General features: G+C 34.4%; 1 protein-coding gene across 5 annotated transcripts in view; it reads left to right on the top strand.

The window, feature by feature from the left end:
* The window catches only part of PPP4R3B (protein phosphatase 4 regulatory subunit 3B), a 65,374-nt gene that overhangs the window by 18,751 nt on the left and 20,836 nt on the right, over positions 1-25,787 (top strand). For 3 of the 5 annotated variants that reach the window (XM_047068824.1, XM_047068823.1, XM_047068828.1), the window contains exons 4-9: positions 1,064-1,687; positions 7,932-8,009; positions 9,299-9,415; positions 10,817-10,933; positions 22,300-22,431; positions 23,497-23,599. In XM_047068824.1, the coding sequence (XP_046924780.1) occupies positions 1,064-1,687; positions 7,932-8,009; positions 9,299-9,415; positions 10,817-10,933; positions 22,300-22,431; positions 23,497-23,599 (1,171 nt within the window). The remainder of the gene's footprint in view (positions 1-1,063; positions 1,688-7,931; positions 8,010-9,298; positions 9,416-10,816; positions 10,934-22,299; positions 22,432-23,496; positions 23,600-25,787) is intronic. The other 2 variants (XM_047068825.1, XM_047068827.1) reach the window with 2 other exon arrangements.

The following is a 25,787-nucleotide window of genomic DNA, read 5'->3' as shown; positions in this document are numbered from 1 at the left end:
AAAAAAAAAATCTTTGTCTTTAATTTTTAAAATTTTTTTATTATTTTTTTTATGTTTATTTAATTTTGAGAGAGACAGAGTGCAAGCAGGGAAGGAGCAGAGAGAGAGGGAGACACAGAATCCAAAGCAGGCTCCAGGCTCTGAGCTGTCAGCACAGAGCCGGTTGCGGGGCTCGAACCCACAAGCTGTGAGATCATGACCTGAGCTGAAGTAGGACGCTTAACCGACTGAGCCACTCAAGTGCCCCAGTATTCTTTGTTTTTTTAAAACAATTTCAGGCTCTTAGCAAAAGCAAGTATTTTTTCAAAAGTGAATTTCAAAAGTAATATGAGGAAATCTCACTCTTGAATATCCAAGAAGTTGGGTTTTAGTTTGGTTTAAACTTAATAGTGTTTTGTCAGGCCAATGGGATGGTGCATTAAGAGCCGTCCCTAATTTGGGGGCCCCACAGAAGAGTTAACCTTCAGCAGAATTCAGAATTAGTAGATGTAGGGAAGTTATTAAACTGCACATGGTTATTACATAACCTCAAATAAATCAGTGTAATATTAGCTGAAATAAATATATTGTCAGGGGTCAGAGTTAATTAACCTCAAGTTATAAGTTGGGAAATTTAGAGGTGAAATTGAGACTCTTCCAATAATTGACTCTAAACTGGGTGTGTTTTCCCCCTCTAGACTTCACTTTTTTTCTTTTTTTTTTTTTTTTAATAATGTTTATTTTTGAAAGAGAGAGAGAGAGAGAGAGAGAGTGGGCAAGCAGGGAAGGGGCATAGAGGGAGACCAGAATCCGAAGTAGGCTCCAGGCTCAGCTGTCTGCTAGAACTCAATGCGGACTCAAACTTATGGACCATGAGATCATGACCTGGGCCGAAATTGGACACTTAACCGATTGAGCCACCCACGTACCCATGGACTTAATTTTTAATTAACAGTGATTATGTGGCTAATAATGTTTCTTTGCAAGGTATTTTTTACTTAAATCCAGTGGTCAGTGATTTGATTTCCAAAATTTTGAATTCTTTTGTATTTTAAGGTAACCAGCTGTACTTGGATGTTTTTAGGTTCAAGGTAAGGATCCATCAGTGGAAGTCACACAGGACCTCATTGATGAATCAGAAGAAGAACGATTTGAAGAAATGCCTGAAACCAGTCATCTGATTGACCTGCCCACATGTGAACTCAATAAACTTGAAGAGATTGCTGACTTAGTTACCTCAGTTCTCTCCTCACCTATCCGTAGGGAAAAGCTGGCTCTGGCCTTGGAAAACGAAGGCTATATTAAAAAACTACTGCAGCTGTTCCAAGCTTGTGAGAACCTAGAAAACACTGAAGGCTTACATCATTTGTATGAAATTATTAGAGGAATCTTATTCCTAAATAAGGCAACATTGTTTGAAGTAATGTTTTCTGATGAGTGTATCATGGATGTCGTGGGATGCCTTGAATATGACCCTGCTTTGGCTCAGCCAAAAAGGCATAGAGAATTCTTGACCAAAACTGCAAAGTTTAAGGAAGTTATACCAATAACAGACTCTGAATTAAGGCAAAAAATACATCAGACTTACAGGGTACAGTACATTCAGGACATCATTTTGCCTACACCATCCGTTTTTGAAGAGAATTTTCTTTCTACTCTTACATCTTTTATTTTCTTCAACAAAGTTGAGATAGTCAGCATGTTGCAGGTAAGTAAACGAAAGTGTTCTTATATTATTTTAGGTATTCTCCTTAATAGTTAAAGCTGGTGTTCATTCCTTTTTGAAAGTTTTCTTTTGTTTACTTTAAATGTACTATTGAGCATAGAAAATAGAGCTTTATCTCATTTTTTTTTTTAAGTATTTTTTATTTTGAGAGGGAGTGCGTTTACTAGTGGAGGGAGGGGCAGAGAGAGAGAATATCCCAAGCAGGCTCTGCACTGTCATCACAGAGCCTGTCGTGGGGCTCAGTCTCACAAACCGTGTGATCACAACCTGAGCCAAAATCAAGAGTTGGATGCTTAATTAACCAACTGAGCCACCTAGGTGCTCCAAAGGAAAGAATCCTTTCATAATGTGACCTTTTAAATTTTTAAGTGTCCTATCATGTAAATTTTTTTAACTTCATTTTTGCATGCATTTAGAAAATTGTAAAATATATATGACAAAATATTCATCATTTTAACCTTTTTTTATGTATACAATTCATAGCATTAAGTACCTTCTCAGTGTTATGCAACCATCACCATTGTCCATTTCCAGAACTTTTTTATCATCCCAAACCAAAGCAGCTGTTTCTAAGATTATTTTTAGTCCATTTTGTGAGATCTTGTTATTATTGGGGGGATAGTACATATGAATGTGTGTGCTTGAAGTTTTCCAAATAATTCAAATGTGTAGTCAGCACATCTAAATTAACATTTGTTAATTTTTAGGAAATGATAACTAGATTATTTGCTGTGTGAGGTTGGTTTTAATCTGTCTCCTTGAGTTGTAAAATAGTTTATACCATGTTTAGTATGTTAATCCTTTATACACTAACAGTGTAATAAGGAGGAATTTGAAGATTTTCCTTTACTTGTGGTAGTATACTATACCCACAGTTTCCTGCATAACTGTCTTTGTTATGTCCATATCACTGAATAAGTTTCTTGAGCAGCTTCTATATACATAGTGTAGTAGTGGTTCTCAAGTGTGTTCTAGGGGCTCCTAAAGCCCTTTCAGAGTTCTGTGGGGTTTTTCCTTTTCCAACTTCTTGTCACTGTGAGGCTGTATTTTCTTCTTGTACTTCAAAATATTGTATTGCAACAGATTGAATGTCAAAGAAGATGTGAGAATGTAGTTTTCTTCTATTAAGCCAAACATTACAGAGATTTGCAAAAATGTAAAACAGAGCCACTCTTTTTTCTAAATTTATAAAATTTTTCATAAATATATTTACATAAACTTATATCTTATTTTTAAAACAAATTAGTAAATGTTTTTAAATGTCTCCGTTTTTGTTGTCAGTGTTGCCAAACATAATCCACATAATAAAACTCTCTGGGGTACTCCATAAGGTTTAAGAGTTTAAGAGATCCAGAGACAAACAGTTGAGAGTTTCTGACTTAGTACTTAGCTCTTAGTTGTGAGATTCCGTTTTATGATGTTAACAGTCATCATTCATCTTTCTGTTGTTACTTTACTTTTTGTATAGGGTTTACTTCTTTAGATCATGCTTTCACCTATCAGTTTTCCTTATCCACAATAATAAGTATAAGGGAAAATAGACTTATGCATCGGGTTCCATTTGTTATACATGAGACCTGCTTTTTTTTTTTTTTTTTTTTTTTTTTTTTTCAATGTTTTTTTATTTATTTTTGGGACAGAGAGAGACAGAGCATGAACGGGGGAGGGGCAGAGAGAGAGGGAGACACAGAATCGGAAACAGGCTCCAGGCTCCGAGCCATCAGCCCAGAGCCTGACGCGGGGCTCGAACTCACAGACCGCGAGATCGTGACCTGGCTGAAGTCGGACGCTTAACCGACTGCGCCACCCAGGCGCCCCGAGACCTGCTTTTTAAAACCGTTTGTACTATACAATTCAGGGTGCCATTTGACTTGCTGACAGAAAAACAGTTAGTCTCAGGAGTTTGGAAATAGACCTACAGTCAATATAGCTGATGTAAAGAAAAGAACTCAGTGACAGAAGCTTAAGTGCAGAAGCTTTCAAATGACTGCTTTGACATCAGAAGGGGTTCCAGATCCATAATAATAAATCATAAATGCTTTATATGCTTAAAAATTATGCAAACTAATCTGTAAGTATTTGAACTCTTTATGTCAGTTTATATATTTTCTCGTAGATCTATTTGTAAAGGCTATAATTATATAAATCAAGCATAGCTTTAAGAAAAGAAAGTCTTACTCATTTCTGGTCCGTGAGATACATTTATGAAGTAGATACTGTGAACTACCTGTTGCATATCTAAGGTTTAGCACTTAGTTATCTCTTCATTTCAGCAGTGATGCTGAATTCTGTTCTCAACAGTATGTGAAAAGAAAAGAATTATGATTATGGTGAGTGACCTCTAAAGGCTCATTTCCTAAAGCCCAACTCTGAGGTTTCCATGTAGAAATTTTTTGGCTAAGTATTAGATGTTTCCAGATACCCTTCTAGCTAACTAGGATACGTATCTATAGCTTCTTAAATGAGTATTGGCCTACTGTTGTATGAGTTACATAAGCAAGTGCAAATGTAAAGATTGTATCTATCTGGACCAAAATGAGTTAGTGCAAAGGTACATAACATAACTCCTAGCCTAAATTAGGGTAATTAACTGAGAAATTACATGAAAGCACTTACTGTGGTCACTGGCTCCTGGTATGTACTTTAATACATGTTGAGATTCTCTAAAGCTTGATTAGGGCATAAGAGTTTAGTTAACCTGAATTTTCTAGCTAATTGCATATCAAAATCCCGTGTGCCCAGAATTGAAATTTATACTTAAAAATGTTTTTTATGAATTAAATCCCTAAAACCAATAAAGTGAGGTTATTTTCACACAGCTACAGAGTAAAGTCCTTTTCAAAACAAGAAGTTTTAACTTCCTTCACTAGAAATGATTGAGGATAGGTATCTCAAATGTTGACATTTTAATACATGTTATCTCCACTATTCCATAAATAAGAGTTGAGCTGAACACAAACCCAGTAAAATCAGTGGTTTTATTTCTTGTTTAACATATTTTGTGGATTTCAGCTTACTAAAAAAGAAATTTCTAAACTTTCATCCCACTTACTAAGGAGATATGGTAAAATCTCTTCATGCCTTTAAGGAAAAATTTACAATAATTCGGTTCTTCATTTTGTTTCAGAAGTTTTTGGATTCATGTAAGAATTTAACATATTACATTTTATCTTACTAGATTTGGCGTAGTCTAGTTTGTGTGTGTGTTTTACTTTGGTTTGTTTCATTACTTTGAACTAGTTAGAAATCTGTCCTGTAGTCTATTTTACATGGTGAGAGTAACAAAAACCAGATTGTGCAGGTGACCTGGATTCTAATAATTTTTTTTAAATGTTTACTTATTGTTGAGAAACAGCACTAGTGGGCAAGGGGCAGAGAGCGGGGGACACAGAATCCGAAGCAGGCTCCAGGCTGTGAGCTGTCAGCACAGAGCCCGACACTGGGCTGAAACTCACAGGCTGTGAGATCATGACCTGAGCCTAAGTTGGCCACCTAACTGACTGAGCCATCTGGGTGCCCCCGTGACCTGGATTCTAAATCCATCTCTGTCACTAGCCCTTTAGATAATGTCCACTCTTTGGGCATCAGTCTTTTGAAATTTAAAATTGGACTAGGCAATCTCTGTAATCTCTTAAAGTCTGATCTAATTCCAACTTTCTGTCTTTACATGAGTCTAGTAATGGTGGATGGGTTCTGGGTTTGGGTTTTTTGTTTTTTAAAGTAAACTCTACACCCAATGTAGCCTCAAACTCACGACCCCAGGATTAAGAGTTGCATACTCTACCAGCTGAGCCAGCCAGGTGCCCCCGGGATTTGGGAGTTTTGAGCGCATGCCTGTTTAATTCAAAGAAAAGTTTGATTCACTTTTTTAAAAAAGGCCCCTTTTTCCCCATAAGGTTTTGTTGTGTAATTCAAAAAGACAGCCACACACAATTTGACTGAAAATAGTTACAAAGGCTTTTCGGGGTGCCTGGGTAGATCATTCGGTTAAATTTCAGACTCTTGGTTTCTGCTCAGATCATGATCTCATGGTTCGTGGGTTTGAGCCCTGCTTTGGGCTCCACACAGTGCAGAGCCTGCTTGGGATTCTCTCTCTCCCTCTCTTTCTGCCCCTATCCTGCTTGCTCTCTCTCTCTAAAAATAAACTTAAAAAAAAATTTTTTTTAAACAAAGGCCTTTATGAAAAAGAAGAACTGAAGTGATCTAAAGAGACTAGTTTAATTGGAGAACCAGGTATTTAGGGGGAGACATTACAGTTATATTTATGAAGCACTTTAAGCTGTCAATTAATTGCTTTTTTACTAGTGCACTGAACAGAGTGCTTTTGTAGAGTATTACAAGAATAAGATTAGAAATCAGAAAAAATATATATACCAGGAATTAGAAAACATTCTCCTAGCAGACGGTAATACTTGAAATTCCCTCCATAATACATTATGCAGTTCTAGCTTTCAGCACACAAATAATGAATCATGTAAGAAATTGCATTTATCAAAGAAATGGAACTATTTTCCTATGAAAATATTCTTTAAAAAGTTAAAGATCCTTAGAGAAGAAAGGAGGATTTAATCTGAGAAAGATGCAAGAAGAAAAAAAAATTATAAAAGGTTTAAGTGGAGGTAAATGTGTATTCACCAAAACCTAAAATATTGAGATAAAAAGTATTTAGAAAAAGTGATTTGAGGGATAAGTATAAGATTGCATATGCAGTTGAATTCTCTCAGAAATAGATGAGTCAGGCCATAGTATATAAGGTCTAGAAGTCAGCAAAATAGAGAACAAAACAAACACCATTCTGAGTCAGACTAATGAATGGGTTTGTCTCGGTATTCTTTAAGTAACACTGATGGATGGTTAGTGGGAGAATATGTTACATCTTCTGTGATTGTATCTAGTAGTCTTCATTCATTTTTTTATTTATGCTTTATCTTATTTTTTTTAAACTTATTTAAGAGATTGAAACTGCTTCACAGATAATCCAAGCAAAAAGGCGGGTATTTAAGGTACATCCTTAACATGTTATAATTTGATTTTTTTGTCAACCACTAAGTCAAAACTTCTAAGAACATGCTACTTTAATTAAAGTTAATACAAATTGTATTTCATAAAAGTGAATTTTAAAAATAAGTGAAATTTAAAAACACAATATTTTTTAGCAGATCTTGATGGATCTCCAGAAAGTGGATTTCAATATTCATGTCATTTTTTTCCTTAGTAATTTAATAGTCCACTCTCATTGTGGAAAACTAGAAAGTAAAGATAAGCAAAAAAATTGCTCATAATCCATCACCAAAAGATAATCACAATTAACATTCTAATGTTTCTCCCTTTTAGACTTTAGACACAAATTTATATTAAAAATAAGATTATACAGTATGTACTATACTGTATTTTTGTTTGTCCTTGTAAACAGTGCTTAGAGAAATTAACATATATCTGCCTTTTAATACCTCAGAGTCATCAGTGTGAAAAGCAATTATTGTAGTGCTCTATCATTTCACTGTGTCCTTGGGGACCTCAAGAAAATATAAGCCTGTACCCCAAATAACCCTAAATTATATTTCATGAGTTCTTGTGTTTTAAAAGGTTTTGCAGTCCAGTCTTACTGCTGCCAGAATTCTGTCTCCTTTACTGTTGTCCCTGTGCCGTATTTGTAATTCATTTTTCTAATCTGCAGTGGACCGACAATGAACTCTTCAAACTTGTTTGAATTACATTTAAATTAAGAATAAATAAATAGACCCTGAGAAGGAGCTACAGTGTCTCTCAGTTAAAATGCATGAGTTTGGGGGCACCTGGGTGGCTCAGTTGGTTAAGTATCCAACTTTGCCTCACATCATGATCTAATGGTTCATGAGTTTGAGCTCCACATGGGGTTCTATCCCCCTCTTTCTCTATCCCTCCCCCGTTCGTGCTCAGTCTCTCAAAGATAAATAAATATTTAAAAAAACTAAACTAAACTAAAATAAGTGAGTTTTCATGCATTACCTAGAACAACTGGTTATTTTTGGTCTCCAAAGGATTCTTCATAGCTGAGGTTTCTGGTTAAATGAGGTATTAGTGTATGTATAACTAATAATAAATGGTATAATCAGGGTTGAAAACTATAACATGAATATGCCCTGGAATTTTAAGGTTTATGATGAAACTAATTTGTGTAAATCATGTGAGTATAACTTTATACTTTTGTTAGACTATTTCATAGTAATTATTTCTTCTCGTGTAGGAAGATGAGAAGTTTCTGTCGGAAGTTTTTGCACAATTAACGGATGAGGCTACAGATGATGATAAACGGCGTGAATTGGTAAGTTATTTATTCTTGAAATTCAAACCTTTATTTTTTTTTAAGTTTATTTATTTTGAGAGAGAAAGTGTGAGTGGGGAGGGGCAGAGAGGGAGAGAGTAAGAATCCTAAGCAGGCACTGTGCTATCAACACAGAGCTTGATGCAGGGCTCCAACTTGTGAACGATTAGATCATGACCTGAGCCAAAGTTGGACACTTAAACCAACTGAGCCACCCAGGCGCCCCTAAATTCAAACCTTTGAAGTGCACTTACTCTTGGCTAATACAACTTTTAATATTGAATTTGTTAAGAGAGAATTTTTTATAATTAAGATGAAAAGTACACATTTATTCTATAAAATGATTACTCTCAAAGTTTCTCAAACTTATTGTTTTGTATATTTGCCAGTTTCTTAAAGTATTTTGATGTGTGTTTTTTTCCTCCAGTGAGGGAATTCATGTGCTTAAAAATCCCCAAATTAGATACAGGGTTTATGTTAGGACACAACTACAAACTCATACATTTTTATGGTTGTAGATACATTATAGAACGGCTCTTTTCAAAAAACAAAACAAAAGGTAAGGACAGTACTTCTTGAATACATGAATGATAAGTAATTTGGTTCTTGGAAATGTTTTTTTCTTTTGAATGTATGTATTTTCTGAGATACGAACCATGCTTTGGAGGAAGAGAAGAATGATTGCTACTTACCAGCAGTTTGTCATTTTCTTTAAACATTATAATCAGGTACTTGGGTTTTAAAAAGTAATGAGAGATTACAGGTTTAAATTAGCCAAGTCATCTTGGTGTAGGTAATAGCCTACTCAGTTTTCTCATTTATAAAATTAGGCCTTTAAACTCGGGAATCTTTTAATGTCCTTTCCAGTTCTTATAAATGAAATTGTACTTTTGAGAGCTGTCTGAGAACCCAGCTACCATTTATTTTATATAGCATGTTTCTACAAAAATACATGCTCTAATTCAAAATACATACCTTACATGACATTTTTACAACTGAATCATGAATTGAAAATACTATATGTGTATTCACTCTCTGAGACTCCACATACAACATGTACACTGTATGCCTTGGGAGAGTTCATCGTTCATTTTGTGGAAATAATGCGAAGTTTAGTTTTAGTGGGATGCTAGTTTTTAAGATGTTCTTTACAGGTTTGAGGGGCCAAGATACCCTGAAGAGGCAAGGTCCTTCAGAAGGGCATATCATGCTATGGTATATCACATTAAAGTGAGCCCAAGTTTGCTGTTATGTGTGTCAACTTCTCACTATACTTTCTAACATTGCAGGTTAATTTTTTCAAGGAATTTTGTGCATTTTCTCAGACATTACAACCTCAAAACAGGGATGCATTTTTCAAAACTTTGGCAAAATTGGGGATTCTGCCTGCTCTTGAAATTGTAATGGTAATTATCCAACTTCTTTTCATGTTTTTGAAGTTGTGAATTTCTCATACCTTTATATTACATATGTGAAAGTATTTATTATAGTAATGCATATTGAATTGTATAGTTTAGGTTATGATTCACTTGATAGTGAATTACTACAAATGTGTTCCATCTTCAGATTTTTATTAACTTGAATTTGTAATATTAATATGTAAGCACTTGGATATAATATGGCTTCAAGTGAATTAAAATCCCACGTGTGTTTTCAAGACTATTATCTCTTCTGTAGCAATATTAAGTATGTTTTATAGAAATTTTTAAAATGTCTTTCCTTTTTAGACCAGTGAGAGTAGAGTAAGGGCAGACTGGACCAAGGCAGCTCATTCTGCAATATGGGTTAGGGCAGTGGTTCTCATATATATCTGTTTATGATTTTTATCCATTGGTATTGTATGAAAAATTAAAAATCTTTATTATTTCATTTTAAAATGATAAACATAAATAATATAACTTATAAAAATAATTTTTCAGAACAAAAAATTTTAGTGGAAGAGTGGCATTTCATTTTTTTTTTTTTTTTTTTTTGGCAATCTCTTTAACATTTGGTTTAATAGAAGACAGCTAGATTCTCATAGCAACTTCTGCATTTAATTTGTTGTGATATCATATGTCTTATAGCCTCTGGAAAACCCCACTATACTTGTGATATACTGAGAGTGAAAAGGGCTGATAATACCCTAGGATTATTTATTATTATGAAAATAGTTTTTAATTTCATGTGGTTCCTGAAAAGGGTGTTGGACACCTCACCAGGATTCCCTGGACAACACTTGGAGAACTGCTGAGTTAGGGAATGTGTTCAGAATCACTTGGGAGATTTTGTAACTTACGAGTCATGTATCCTTCATGTTATGGATCAGTACCTTAGAAAACTAAGTTGTGGAAAAAGAGTGAAAATACCCAGTATTTTCAAAAGCATCCTCTATTAGGAGAGTCATAAAAGAATCAGTTACTAAGGAGTAACTGGCAAATAAATCCAGGACCAAAGATGGATTCTGGAAAGTTATGGAGTCTTAACTAGGTAACATCATTCACATTTTGCATATATTTAAATCGAAAAAAGTTTCTGTACAGTATTTGTAAAGTATTTCTTCATAATCCCATGTTGATTCTTACATTTAAATTCCCTGAATATTTATCTTCGTGGTGGTAAAAACTGGCACAAACTAATCATTGAGCTGCTTAAAAGTTTTTTATATTTGTAAAATAAAAGGAAGTATAGGATGGAGAGATTATACATTTTGAATCCAGTACAATGTCTAATTCCAAAAAGTTCGTGTGTATAGATTTGGGAAAGAAAAGGAACACAGCACAGTTTTTGTTAACAGTCTCTAAGTAACCTAATTTTCCTTTTATTAGGGCATGGATGATTTGCAAGTTAGATCAGCAGCTACAGATATATTTTCTTATCTAGTAGAGTTTAGTCCATCTATGGTCCGAGAATTTGTAATGCAAGAAGCCCAGCAGAGTGATGATGTAAGTAATAATGCTGTGATTATATGTGAATTACCTGTAGAGTAGTGTTGGCATACTATTGAGAGAAAAGGTTTAACTACAGTCTTAATCTTCAGTGAAGCAAAATAGTAGATTTCTGATCATTTGTGACATTAGCAAGCCCAGAATATGTGGCATTTGATTTATTTTACAAACTGTATTCAAAGTCGTATTGAGATAAATATATTACAACAGAATCGAATTATTTAAAAAAGTTCAAGTGCTAATGAGGTATAATTTCAAACCCTTAGCTCAGACACTTACCTGGTAAAACCAGCAAATTGTTTTCCCTTGTTTAAATGTGTCTTTTTTTTTTTCCATGTGAATGAATGTTTAATAATGAGACCAATGTGTTTTCCCACTATGTAAATACTTAAACTTTCCCTTTAAACTGTTTAAGAACAAAATGAACATAGAACTATAATTTAAAGTAGTCTTTCTCATATCAAATACATTTTAGTATTAAGAAGAAAATGAGTATAATTATGTTCCTTCTTAAAGAAGATTTTGATTCCCATTGTATGATTTCTCATTGCATGAGTTACTTTTGAATTAAAATACAGTTGCTGTTTTGTGTTTAATCTTTTAAATTCTCCTTAGATTTTTACATTCTTTGTTAGATATTTCCAGGGTATTTCTTTTTAAAGTCATTTTATTTTAGAGTCAGTTTGAGCTAATGCTACAGTTTTAGGCAGTAGAAGAAAGAGGAAAAAATCTTTAAGTATATTTTAAGGTTTTTTTTTATTAAACCCAAAAGGTGTTAAATCTGACTTTAAAGAAAGTCAGATACCTAGTTTATTAGTTTATAATCTCACTATTGGTATGTGTATCTTAGTGCCAGCTTTACAGAAAGTAACTCTGAAATTAACACTCTTAATTGCTGCATCCTCAGTGATATGCATTGATTAAGGACATCCATCATAAAATCTCTTCAGACGAAGAGAATAATAAACTAATTTTTAGAATTCTTTACTCTGAAAGTTTTTGTTTTCTTTAGAAACACTTCCTTGTTTACATTTAATTGATGGATGAGACTTAGAGAAGCACTTACTGATTTTTAACTATGAAAAGTCCCTTTCTCAGTTTTTCATGTTGATAGAATCCTAATCTTCAAGGTCTTTCATTTCTCCAAATTTTCTGAGATCTAGCAGTTTAACAAACAGTTTAAAAATGTGTTGCCTCCAAATAGTTTAGTTAGCCCACAAAAGAGGATAGATTTCTCTCTTTTTTTTTTCCTTCAAAATTGAGGATTCTACAATTCTACATTGGGTTCCTGGTAACCTTTAAAAAGAGAAGACTTAAACTGTGTATTTGGTGGGCAGTTGATATTTTGATGGCCTTTTAAAATAAATGCACAGCATTCAAACTTTTCTTTCCAGTATTATGGAGCAGATTTGGTTTTAGAACTTGGATTACATATTAAAATATGTGTTGAGACACAGGAAATATTAACATTTTTTACCATAGTCATTATTTCTAAGCTAGAAGGATAGATTTAGTGATAATTGCTGTCTTTTTATTCTGCCACAGATTTCACATATTTTTATGTTAATGCCCTCCGAAACATTTAGTAAAACTTATTTTAGGATATGACTGGGTAAGTAATCCAGCTATTATTCAACCACTTATTTTGGCAGGTATTTGCATTGTATTTCTCACTTAGGAATATATTCATATTGTTAATTTTTTTAGGTATGATAATAGCATTGAGTTTTTTTTTTCTTAAGAGTCCTTATCTTGTAAAGATTTATACTGAAATACTTAATTATATATAAGGAATTTACTTTAAAATAATTCTGGGAGATATAATTTGCCTTAATAAAGTTAAAAATACATAAGCTAATCTCTTAGAATTAACTGTTCAATATTTTATTATTATTTTTTTTTAATGTTTATCTATTTTTGAGAGACAGTGTGAGCAGGGGAGGGTCAGAGAGAGAGAGAAAGACATAGAATCTGAAGAGGCTCCAGGCTCTGAGATATCAGCACAGAGCCCGACATGGGGCTTGAACTCACAAGCTGTGAGATCATGACCTGAGCCAAAGTTGGACACTTAACCAACTGATCCACCCAGGCGTCCCACCTGTTCAATATTTTATATTGAACATAATCGTGTTTCTTAAAATTGCATCCATTTTTTAACTTATTTTGAAATAATTTTAAATTTACAGAAAATTTAAAATTCTGTATTAATTCACAATTAATAGTATGAAGAACTCCTATATACACTTCATCCAGGTTCCCCAGTTGTTAATATTTTATCTCTAATTTGCTTTATCATATTCTTTCCTTGCTTATGTTTATATGTACACATTTACATACAAACATAATTATTTTTCGTTCTAAACCATTGAAGAATAAGGTACAGAAATGATGACACAATGCCTTTTTACCCCTACTTCAGTGTCTATCTATAATATAATTATGTTTATAATGATCAAAATCAAGAAGTTAATATTTTTACGGTGGTATATCTAACTGCAGTCCTAATTCAGATTTTGTCATTATCCCAAAATGTTCATCTTAGCCAAGACAAAAATGAAAACTTTGTGCCCCAGTATTCAGCAATTTGGGTTTATCTAATGTTTCCTCATGATTCGAGTTAGGTTATTTATTTGTGACAGGAATGGTGCAAAAATAATGTTTCCTTCAGTGCATCCCATCAAGAAATACCCTCAAATTTAAAAACTGAACTTACGGGTATTTTTGTTCAGACTGTTAGGCCATTGCACAGACTTAAGGAGTTGGACCATTTAGTTCTGTAGAATTTGAAGAGCTATTTTTGCATTCTTCTAACATGTCAGAATGGATTAAAAGAAGTATTATTTCTCTAATACTTGCAGGCTTTCAAGTTGCAGAACAAATTTCACATGCATTTTTTTCTAATAATTCTTACATTCACATTTAAAAAAAAATGTTTCCACAATATCCATCAGTTATTTTTATTCTACTTCAGAATAGTGTTCCCACTCCTGTCATTCTTTTTTTCTTGTTTACTATATTCATGGAATCTAAGATACATGGATGCTAATATTTTTTTATCTTACCAGAGAGTGCTAGTGGAAAATATTTATTTGACTTTGTCGTGGTTGCTACTTGGCTGATAGTGACTGTCTAATACCGTGGATTATAAAATGTATTTCAATATCATACTTTAAAAACCAGTATGTGCTTCTAAGAATAGTGTGAGGTTGAAGTGTGGTAATGAAACCAATGAGGATATCATTTCTCTAAAACTTTGATTTAGAAATTATTAAAACCTTGAAAAAATCTCCCTGAAACCTTGGTTAAATTTACTTAAATGTTGCTATTTAGGTGAAGGATAGCAAAATTTTCTTAAAAGGCCAAAACATAAATATGACTTGGTGGGCCTTATGGGCTCTGTTGCAGACTCAGCCTTGCCGTTGTAGTATGAACTGCCTGTAGATGGTTTGAAAACGAATAGTATAGCTGTATTCTAGTAAATGTTTTACTGTAAAAATTTATTTACAAAGTAGGCAACGAGCAAAGTAGTTTTGTAGTTTGCCAACCCCTGACTTACACCCCTTTCTTAGAATATTGTAGGTCAATGATGGTGGCATTTAAAGGCTGACTTTGAATTGAAGGTTACAAATGCAGAAGCTTCTATGGCAGTGTAAAAAGAAGTAAAAATAAAAAAGAAAAGAAAAGAAAAAAAGACCATAGGAATAAGCAGGTTTTAATGGGGAGGGAGTCACTGGGCCCTCTTAATTAAAACTATAAGTTTAAGGGGGAGCAGATTTAAAAAAATGTGTATCTATAAATTTAAGACGGTGTTCTCTTGAATAGATTTTGGTGCTCCAAGATTGATACATATTCACTGGAGTTACTATATGATGGTTTATTTACGCATCAGGTCATCATTTAGATTTTGAAGAAGGAATTTTCCAGTAGTTTTTTTTATTTTTGTTTTTGTTTTGTTTTGTTTTACATCTTCATTATTTTGCTGCACTTGTTTGAGCATGAGTTTTTTGTTTTTTGTTTTTTCCTAGCCTAATAAATGTCATTGTTGGAGAAGCAGGTTTAGGAAAAATGGATTTGTACTCACAGTATTTTAATGCCAGTAAAGAACTCTAGCAAACAGAAACTAGACAATTCAACTCTAGCTGGCTTGAATTTTGAAAGAGTCATCCAGCTTACAGTGATTTTCTGTTCCCTTTGTTCTGCCTTTGGAGAAATAATGGGACTTGGTGGGAAAGTTAATAAGGGAGAGTTAATAAGGTCACTTAGATAGCTACTTATTGGCTATACCCCAGTTAGACTGGGTCCTTTGATTCAGCTATTCCTTCTGTTCACCAGGGCTTGCTCTATTGTATTAAGAAATGAAACATGCCTTACAGACAACTTACAATGTTGGTAATACTTTTAGTTAATTGATGAATGTTCAACCATTCATTCTTTTGCCTAGGAGCTATTTGTTCATTGTTTCTGAAAGATACTGTTACTTTTGAGTGGATACAGTCATGCACTGCAGTAGACTAATTTTAATTGTTTACTGAGATGGGTATACCTCTGGAATAAGACTGTCTAGCTGTTCTATACTGCTCTGTGAGACAGAATCTCTAAATCTGTGGTTAATTCTAATATTATAGAAATTGATTTTTACTTAGTTTGGCAGAATCCGGTAATATAATAAAATAATAATAATAGAACCTAACCTGTATCATAAGGCTTTTTTTTCCCTCTCAGTGTCTTTCACTGGCTGATGTATTACCACTTGTAGCTTCATATATTTTGTCCAGCTTTTTGTTGTTGTTCCAGGTAAAAGACAAAAATTTAGTTCCTATCACTCCATCTTGACCAAAAGCAGAAGTATGGTTTTGTTTTTATTTTCAGAGCAAATTTTAGTGCAAAAGTCTGGCCCTTATCACAGAATTGGAAAGTTTGTGGATTCATGTCTCTTCTGTGTTTTCTTTAATAAATTATTTTTGTTTCATTAAAGTGACACATGGTAGCATTAAAAAATAAACACATCTGACACAAGGATTCAGAAGCCAACTTGTTTTAAGACTTTTCATTGTATGTGGCAATTAGTATTCTTGATTGTGAGAAATTCCCATGTTTTGCCATTTCTCCCCTGCATCTTTTTTTTTTTTGTCTAAGTGTGATTGTTTTTTTCCTTTTCTTTAACAATGAAACTGTAATAATCATTTTAAAGAGCACTGTCTAGTTTCTGTGATGATGGAAATTTTGAGACCTGTGACAGAAGAGGAGGATAAGGAATTAATGTATTACTTAAAAATGGCTTTGGCTTCATATATCAGAAAAACCAGGAATGGCATCAGCAAGATGACAGAATAGGAAGTTCCAGGTCTCATCCCCACAACAGAAACCAGTTTAACAACCATTAACAGATAAGAATGCCTCCATGAGACTTCCAGAGTCCAAGTTAAAGCATTTTAGTGGAGCACGGAAATTAGAAAAGATGCGTTGGAAAGAGTAAGAACTGTTTCACTTTACCATTGTCACTTCTCAACATAGCACAGCACCAGAAGAGATCCTCTGGGCCTCTCTGGGGAAAGGGAGAGCAAAGTGAGAGTCTGACATCCCCAGCCTTTCAGAACATTACCCATGAAGGTCATTTCTTTCATGTCCTACCCAGATTACTGAAGAATCACCCCACAATAGCTAAGAACAAAGAAAAGGAGCAGGGGCTCTCAGCATCACCACACAGATGTCAGTAACTGGTCCATTACCCGAGTAATGAACTCCATCAGCTGACCCAGCCAAAATCTCTGGCTAGGCTGACTAGTGAAGAACTTTCCCTGCCAAAGCCAGTCTGCAAAGACTGAAAGAAATAACTACTTCTTTAGATGGGCAGACATTAGTGCAAGATTACAGCGATTAGGGAAACTTGATACCACCAAAGAAACAAAAAAAAGTTATGAATAATGGAAAACTGTGAACTGCCTGACAAATAATTCAAAATAATTGTCATAAAGAAGCTCAGTGAGCTGTAAGAGTACACAGAAAACTAAATGAAATCAGGAAGACAGTACATGAACAAAATGAGAGTTTAGCAAAGACAGAAACTATAAAAAAAGCAAAAGAAATTGTACAGCTGAAGAATAATACATTGACTAAACTGAAAAAAAGTAATAAACAGCTTCAGCAGCCAACTCAAGCAGATAACAAAAATCACACAACTCAAAGATAAGCCATTTTAAATTATCCAGTCAGAGAACCAAAAGAAAAAAGAATGAAAAATAGTGGAGGAAACTTGTATCAATTGTGGGACACTATAGAGAAAAACAGTATACACATTACGGGAACCTCAAAGGAGAAAAGAAAGGCAGAAAGCATATTTAAAGAAATAATGGCTAATACCATCAAGTCAGGGGAGAGATACGGTCATCCAGGTGCATGAAGTTTGTATGTCCTCAAATAGATTCAACCCAAAGAAGTCTTCACGAAGGCACGTTACTATAGAACTGTCAAAAGTGATGGAGCAGCAAGACAAAAAAACATCTCTAATCACATACGAGGAAACTCCCTAAGTCTCAGCAAATTTCTCAGCAAAAACCATGGAAGTCAGGAGAAAGTAAGGTGATATATTCAAAGTGCTGAAAGAAAAAACTGCTGAGAATACTTTACCTGGCATTACTAGACCTGCCTTACAAGACATGCTACAGAGAGTTCTTTTTTTTTCCCCCAGTTTTTGTTTATTTGAGAGAGAGAGTGCACATGCACACAACCAGTGGGGGGTGGGGAGAGATGAAGAGAGAAGAGAATCCCAAGCAGGGTCCGTGCTATCAGGTCAAAGCTTGACATGGGGCTTGATCTCACAAACTGTGAGATCGTGACCTGAGCCGAAATCAAGAGTTGAATGGTTAACTGATTGAGCCACCCAGATGCCCCTAAAAGGAGTTGAAATGAAAGAAAGAACACTAAACAACTACAAGAAAGCATATGAAAGTGTAAATATCACTGGTGAAGGTAAATATGTAGATAAATACAGAATAAGTAATACTCTATTGGTGTTATATAAATCAGTTTTAACCCTAGTATAAAAGGTAAAAGACAAAATATTAAGAATAACTATTTATAGTTTATATCTATTTTTAATAGCTACGCAATATGGAAAAATAGATTCTGATGTCAATTTCATAGTATGTGGATTGGGAGTAAAAGTGTAGAATTTGTTTGCAATTGCTGGTGAGATGTTAATATTCAGAATATGTAAGGAATTCCAGCAATTCAGTAGGGAAAAAATCAACCCAGTTTGAAAACAGGCAAAAGAGCTGAATAGATATTTCTCCAGAGTACACATACATCTTTTAGAATGGCTGTTACCAAAAAATAAAAAGATAAAAAGTCTTCACAAGGATATGGAGAAAGGACCCTCTTGTATACTGATGATGAGGATATATTGGTGCTGCCATCAGAAAACAGTATGGAAGTTCCTCTAAAAATTAAAGTAGACTACTATATGATCCAGCAATCTTGCTTCTGTATATAAATCCAAAAGATCTTGAAGAGATACCTGCACTCCCATGTTCAGTGCAGCACTATTCACAATAATCAAGATATGTAAGCAACCAAAGTGTCCATCTGCAGATGAATGGATAAAGAAAACTTGTTATACATGTACAGTTGAACATTATTCAGTTTTAACAAAAACAAGAAATCCTGCCATTTTTGACAACTTGGATGAACCCCAGTGAACACTTTGCCAAGTGAAATAAGCCAGACACAGAAGGAAAAATACATGATACACCTTGTATGAGGAATAAAAAATAAACTTGAATCAGAGAGTATAATGGTGCTTGCCAGTGGATGTGGAAGGCATTAATCAAAGGGTATAGAATTTATACAGGATGAGTAACTCCCAGAGACCTACTGCACAGCATAGTACCTATAATTAAGAATATTATGTACTTAAAATTTTGCCAAGAGAGTAGATATTATGTTAAATGTTGTGTTTTCATCATACAAAAAAAGAAAACCCAACTTAAAATAGTTTTACTTAATAAAGGTTTTATCTTGTTAATGTCACAATAAGTTGAGAAGCAACTCCAAGATGCCCTTAGATCCCCATCTCGTTATGCCCAATCACTTTCATCTTCTGAGCTGGTCATTCTCATTTTCTGGTTTTAATGTCTGTTAACTTTGAGGTTGTAAGATTACTATTCCACCTCCAGGCAAGAAGAATATGAAAGCAGAGGGCAAAGTAATGGAGAAGGCTAGATAGCTTTTGTGTTTCATTTTAAAGCACTTTCCTGGAGGTTCCACTTAGCAATTCTACTTGGATTTCTTTGGCCAAAAGTGAATTATCCTTAGCAATGAAGGATGCTGGGAAATAGTGTTTTAGCTAAGTACATTGCCTCTCTGAACAAAATTTGGGCTCTGCTAACAAAACAAAGAGAGTAGAGACTAAGTTGGCATCTCCTAGTATCAACTGCAGTCTACCTCTATACCTACCTAACATTTATATACATTTTTCTTTCCTCATCCACCCTTCCCTCAAGGGAGACAAATCAAGTTTCCATTCACTTTTGTATCCAGTGCCACATCCAGAGTATTTGGGTATTACATAGTCCTTCAGGTCCAGATAAGGCTCCTAGTGTTTCAATGACCTATAAACAAAAAGATAATTTATCGCCCCCAACATCAAAACTAAACTGCTTTTATTTGGAAAAGGGAGAACATACATACAGCAGTCGTTCATTCACATCTGTGATGCATTGGTCCATCGGTTATTTGTTGAATAAGAATAGCAATAGCTCAGACTTCTTAACCAAACCAGCTGTCTCTGAAAAATCTCCCTTGCCTGTTTTCTTCCAAAGCCTTTCTTCTCTCAGGACATGATCAGCTGTGGCTACATCTGGGATGGGCAGTAGAGGATGCCTTTCTTCCAAGCATCTGTATAATCTTCACAGCTTACTTTCTGTTGGTATGAGTTCTCTGGCCCAGTGGTGTTCTTAAGAGATTGAACAGTCATGGACTGTTCTTTATTTTAAAGCTTTCTTGGGGCGCCTGGGTGGCGCAGTCGGTTAAGCGTCCGACTTCAGCCAGGTCACGATCTCGCGGTCTGTGAGTTCGAGCCCCGCGTCAGGCTCTGGGCTGATGGCTCAGAGCCTGGAGCCTGTTTCCGATTCTGTGTCTCCCTCTCTCTCTGCCCCTCCCCCGTTCATGCTCTGTCTCTCTCTGTCCCAAAAATAAATAAACGTTGGAAAAAAAAAAAAAATTATAAAGCTTTCTTGACAGTTAAGCTTCCTCAACTATTTAGTAGGCTTCCAAACTATTTGCTTCTTATGGATTCTGAAGATCTTACACCAAGCATAATCTTTAAACCTAGAGATTGCAATTTATCTACTGACCTCTGTGCCCTTCCTAGGTGAAGTTTCAGTATCTTAAAACATTCTGAAGATAGCATTCAGTGGTGCATATACCTGTCTCTAGCAGGGAGGTCTTACAGGCCTTTGAGAAAGGCAGTTCTTTTCTTAACCTAAAAGGGCTATAGTTCTCTATAGCCATCTGTTTCTCTATGAGATATATAAATTGGCTTTTTTCACCTCCACAAGTCACTAAATTATGCGACTCAGAGTTTAGCATTGATATTGATGGAAGCAGGATTTGTGAGACATTGCATGTAAGAGAGAAGAGCAGAAAGTTTGAGACTATTTTAAAATGACATTTCAGTGTATGAGCTATACCATAAGAAGTCTTTCTTGCCACTGTGGTTTCATTTAGATGTAACTTAAATTCATCATTTATGATTTTTGTGTGTGTCAAGTTTTAAATGAATGAATTTATGAAAGAAGATTGTATATAATTGAGCAAATTATCTGAGGCCCTAATTAACTGGTAGAATCCAATTTGTACATATTGACAGATTTAAAGTAAGTAAATACCATAGCATTGTTCTGAAGAAAGTTTATTAGCTGACACCTTTTTGTAGTATCTTGATATTTTACATGAGTTATGCTTTGCCAATCATATCAGAATAAGAGCAGCAGATTAATGTGTAATCTTTCCTTCTAATTGAAATGAGGCTTGGATCTGAATTTATTAATGTAGGTCTGTGAATTTTATTTCATAATAACTCTCTGAAGAGATTTTATTCTGTTCCTAATGCCATGACAATTGATTTATTGGTGTTCAAATTTTGAAACATGGTAGGGGTAGGGTTCTAATTTTGAGCAGTTCAGTTGCTGTGACATGGTTTTGTTGGTTCTTTGCTGAATTTAAGGAATTTTAAGGAACTTTACAGGGAAATATTTTTGGAAATCACAATATATTAGGTTTGAGAGGGGCTAGCAAAACAAAATAATAACAAAAAGTGCCTTATACTGAAGATTTCTTTTTATTACTTTACAGAATTCTCCCAATTTAAGTTCATCTTCATTCCACGCAGTTCCCTAGTTCATCTCCTTTAGTTACTACCTTTCTTCCCCCAGTTATAAACATATTCTCAGATCCACTGAGTTGATGTGAAAACTTTTTTCTTTGACATGAACAGTCGCTTTGTATTGTATTTTAATTCCCAAGATTTCTTAAAAATATATGCCAAAAGCAGATTTTGTATCTGCAGGCTGCTTTGTAGTTTCATAATCTAGATGCCAAAGCATGCAACTAATGTAACAACAAATCTGTGTAGCTTTAGATTATTATGTAACACAGTGCACACACACCCACTTGCTTCCTGTGGAGAGTTGTACTGAGTTTTCCCCTTTTTTTGCCAGAAAGGATTTTCTCGTTAGAAGCTGAGACAGGGCACCTGGGTGGCTCAGTCAGTTAAGCGTCTGACTTCAGCTCAGGTCATGATGTCACAGTTAATGGCTTCAAGCTCTGCATTGGGCTCTGTGCTGACAGCTCAGAGCCTGGAGCTTGCTTCTAATTGTGTCTCCCTTTCTCTGCCCCTCCCCCACTGATGCTCTCTTTGCCTCAAAAATAAAAATGAACGTTAAAGAATTTAAAAAAAAAAGCTGAGACAATCTGTGTTTTAGGGTCACAAGATATGTGGTCTTACTCAACTTCTAAACTCATAACTGAGGCTGAAACCTAGAATGAGCATCTGTTAGAATTTCCAGTGAACAAGAATCACTGGTAAATTGTTTTGTTTCCCACTTTCCCTATACTGAGGTTATCATAAGCTGTAGTGTGCTCTGCTTTTTTTACTAGGTTTTTTCACTCATGTGTTTATAGAATTTTGAAAGATATTAGGTGCCTAAAAGTTTAAATATGTTTTGCAAAATATTAGGAATGTAAAAGCTTTAAAAAGTTTGCTTATTCTTTGTTTTTTTCTGTATAATTCTGATTTTATTCTTTCAGTTGGTATATTTGTCTTATCTCCAAACCAGGTCTAATGGAAATATGTTTTCTTTCAGGATATCCTTCTCATTAATGTAGTAATTGAACAAATGATCTGTGATACTGATCCTGAGCTAGGAGGTGCTGTTCAGTTAATGGGACTTCTTCGTACTCTAATTGATCCAGAGAACATGCTGGCTACAACTAATGTAAGAAATTATTCTGAGATAAAAATGTTTTAGTCTAGTCAGTTTTAAATGATTTTATGTATAATAAATTATAAACATATAAATTATATGTAAATATAAAATATTTTAAAATTTGTACAATTTTGAAAAACAAGTATTTGTACACTTGGCATTCAAGTAGCAGTGACGGTCCTGTAGCAGTTTATTTTTGGCAAAATACAAGATTGTAATCTGCTAAAACCTTAGTAAAACTTTAGCCTTTCTATTTATGGCCCTTGGCCTCTCTTAAGTTCTTCAAAGTTAGCATACAACAGTGTGTATATATGTAGCACTGCTGAACTGTAAACAGTAAAATTGGCGAAAATGATAAGTTTTATGTTATGTGTTATTTAATCATATTAAAAATTAATATGTACTGAATGGTCTCAACCACGTAGTAAGAGAGAAGTCATTAAAAAAAGACTTACAGAAATATTCCAAAATACTAATAGTTGTCTCAAAATGTTGGGATGTTTTTTCTTTATAAAGTTCCCTCATATTTAGAGAATACGTATGTTGTATTTAAATCATGACTTATTTATGAGACCATTTGTATAAAAAATAGTGGCCAAAATCAAAAGCATTATTTTCCAAATAATAAATTTAATTTAAAAAAATAGGTCTAAATTCTGCCCTGTTTCAGATGGCTTGATAAATCAATTTGGTGTTTTTTCATATTTGGATATGCTATGAAATCTGGAATTTCAAAGTTTAAGCAGTTAAGTTGCTCCTCCCACATTGCTTGATAGATATTCTTCATTGCATTGCAGATCACAAGCATATTTGAAGAAAAATTCTTCTGAATAATTTTCCTCAGATAAACTTTTTATCATCATTTTCTTGGCTTTCATTTTAATTTAATAAGTAATACGAAATAGATTTGATTTTTTAGTACTGCAAAATATCAAGTTGAACATAAAACTAGTTTTTTGCTGCTTTTGGGGTATCTTAAAGTATCTGTTATTTGTGTATGACCTGCACTAATTCTCAGAGACATTTTATTAATTAAAAGATAATAAAGTATTTTTTTAATTCTGTATATTTCAGAAAACTGAAAAAAGTGAATTTCTAAATTTCTTCTACAACCATTGTATGCATGTTCTCACAGCACCACTTTTGACCAATACTTCAGAAGACAAGTGTGAAAAGGGTACGGTCTCTTACTTATCTGCTTATGGTTTCTGTTTTTGAAGACTAAAATAAGTATTAAATCTACAACAAGATGTCTCCTCAGTGCTTTATATGTCAGGGAAATTAATACTGAAAAATTTTAACTGCAGTATAAAATCATGATTTCCCTTGTTTCAGAGTGTCTGTGTTAGAGAATGATACAGAAAATGTGGCAAAAAGCATTGCACCTTGAGGAAGAGATTTATAAACACCTAGCAAAAGGAGATTGTTCCCAGAGTTGTTAGAGTTAGTATCGAGAATAAGAGTAGACAGTATATTACCTATATTAGAAAATCCAAGGGAACCATCATTTTGGAGGATAATTTGGCAGTATAGTAAAAACTCTTTAATTTTACAACATAAGGATCAAAAGTTGATGGGTTAATCAAAAAAGTTGATTAAAGCAGAGAATGGTTTAAAAAAATTAACTCTGTATGTATGGGCACCAGGGTGACCCAGTCTGGAAAGCGTCCTACTTTTGATTTTGGCTCAGGTCATGATCTCATGTTTTGTGAGATCGAGCCCTGCATTGGGCTCCGTGCAGACAGAACAGAGCCTGCTTGGGGTTCTGTCTCTCTCACTCTCTGTCTCTCAAAATAATTAATTAACATTAAAAAAAAAATAAAGTTAAAAAAAAACTCCGTCAACATTTATTCTTTTTTAATGTTTATTTTTATTTTGAGACACAGAAAGAGAGAGAAAGACAGCGGGAATCCCAAGGGGGAAAATCCCAAGCAGGCTCTGCATTGTCAGCGCAGAGCCCAGCGTGGGACTTGATCTCATGAACCACAAGATCATGACCCGAGCCAAAATTAAGAGTTGGAGGCTTAACCAGCTGAGCCACCCATGCACCCTTGTAAATATTTATTCTAAATTCTGACTCATTTGCTGATATTTTGTAGAGGGGCAAGCCTTTTTTTTTTATGTACTTTTTAACATATTTCCATGTCCTCTATCACACATAAACTACACCTGTAATTCATCAGCTACAACTTCTGGTTTTTCTACTTCTACTGTATTCAGCTTAGCCATAGATACTACATTTTTATGATATTACATCAGTCTGCAGTATTTAAATTATGTATTCATACTGCCAAAAATAACTAGCATAAACAAAGGACTTTTTGATAAGCATACAACTCATCTGGTGAAATGAGAAATAGGGGGGACACATTCAATGAGTCAGTTAAGAAGTAAGTGAAAGAGAGTGTTTACTAAAGTAATAAAATTGTGAACTGGGCACACCTTACATAATACCATCAATTCAATTTCTGAGTGTCTATCCTAGGGAACACTTATTTATTTGTTTTATTTAAATTTGAGTTAGATAACATACAGTGCAGTTGTGGTTTCAGGAGTAGAATTCAGTGATTCATCATATACAACACCCAATGCTTATCACAAGTGTCCTCCTTAATGCCCATCACCCATCTAGCCCATCCCCGACCTACCTCCCTCCATCAACCCTCCATTCTTCATCGTTAAGAATCTCTTGTGGTTTGTTTCCCCCCTCCTCTTTTTTTCCCCCTTCTCATATAGCCATCTGTTTTGTCTCTTAAATTCCACGTATCAGTGAAATCATATGGTATTTTTCTCTGATTGACTTATTTCACTTAGCATAATACATTCTAATTCTAGCTCCATCCAGAGCATTACAAATGGTAAGATTTCATTCTTTTTGATGGCTGAGTAATGTTCTATCATGTAGATAATAGATACAGATATATAGACACAGATACACACATGCACACACACACACCACATCTTCTTTATCCATTCATCAGTCAGTGGACATTTAATAATGTTAATAATGCTGCTATAATCATTAGAGTGCATGTACCCCTTTGAATCTATAGTTCTGTATCCTTTGGGTAAATACCTAGAAGTGCAATTACTGGATCCTAGGGTAGTTCTATATTTAGTTTTTTGAGAAACTTGTATACTGCTCTCCAGAATGGCTGTACCAATTTGCACTCCCACCAACAGTGCAGGAGGTTCCCCTTTCTCATGCTTGCCAGCACCAGTTTCTTGTGGTGTTAATGTAAGCCATTCTGACATGAGCGAGGTAGTATCTCATTGTGGCTTTGATTTGTATTTCCCTAGGGAACATTTATGCATGTGCATGACAGGTACAAGGATGTTGGTGCCTTGCTCATGGTAGGAAAATG

The sequence above is a fragment of the Lynx rufus genome, unplaced genomic scaffold, assembly GCF_022079265.1.
Source record: "Lynx rufus isolate CCGP_SWC_20201006 ecotype Redwood Valley unplaced genomic scaffold, mLynRuf1.p SCAF_8, whole genome shotgun sequence".
Taxonomy (NCBI): Eukaryota; Metazoa; Chordata; class Mammalia; order Carnivora; family Felidae; genus Lynx; species Lynx rufus.
The sequence above is the reverse complement of the archived record's forward strand: the minus strand, read 5'-3'. Positions and strand labels throughout refer to the sequence as shown.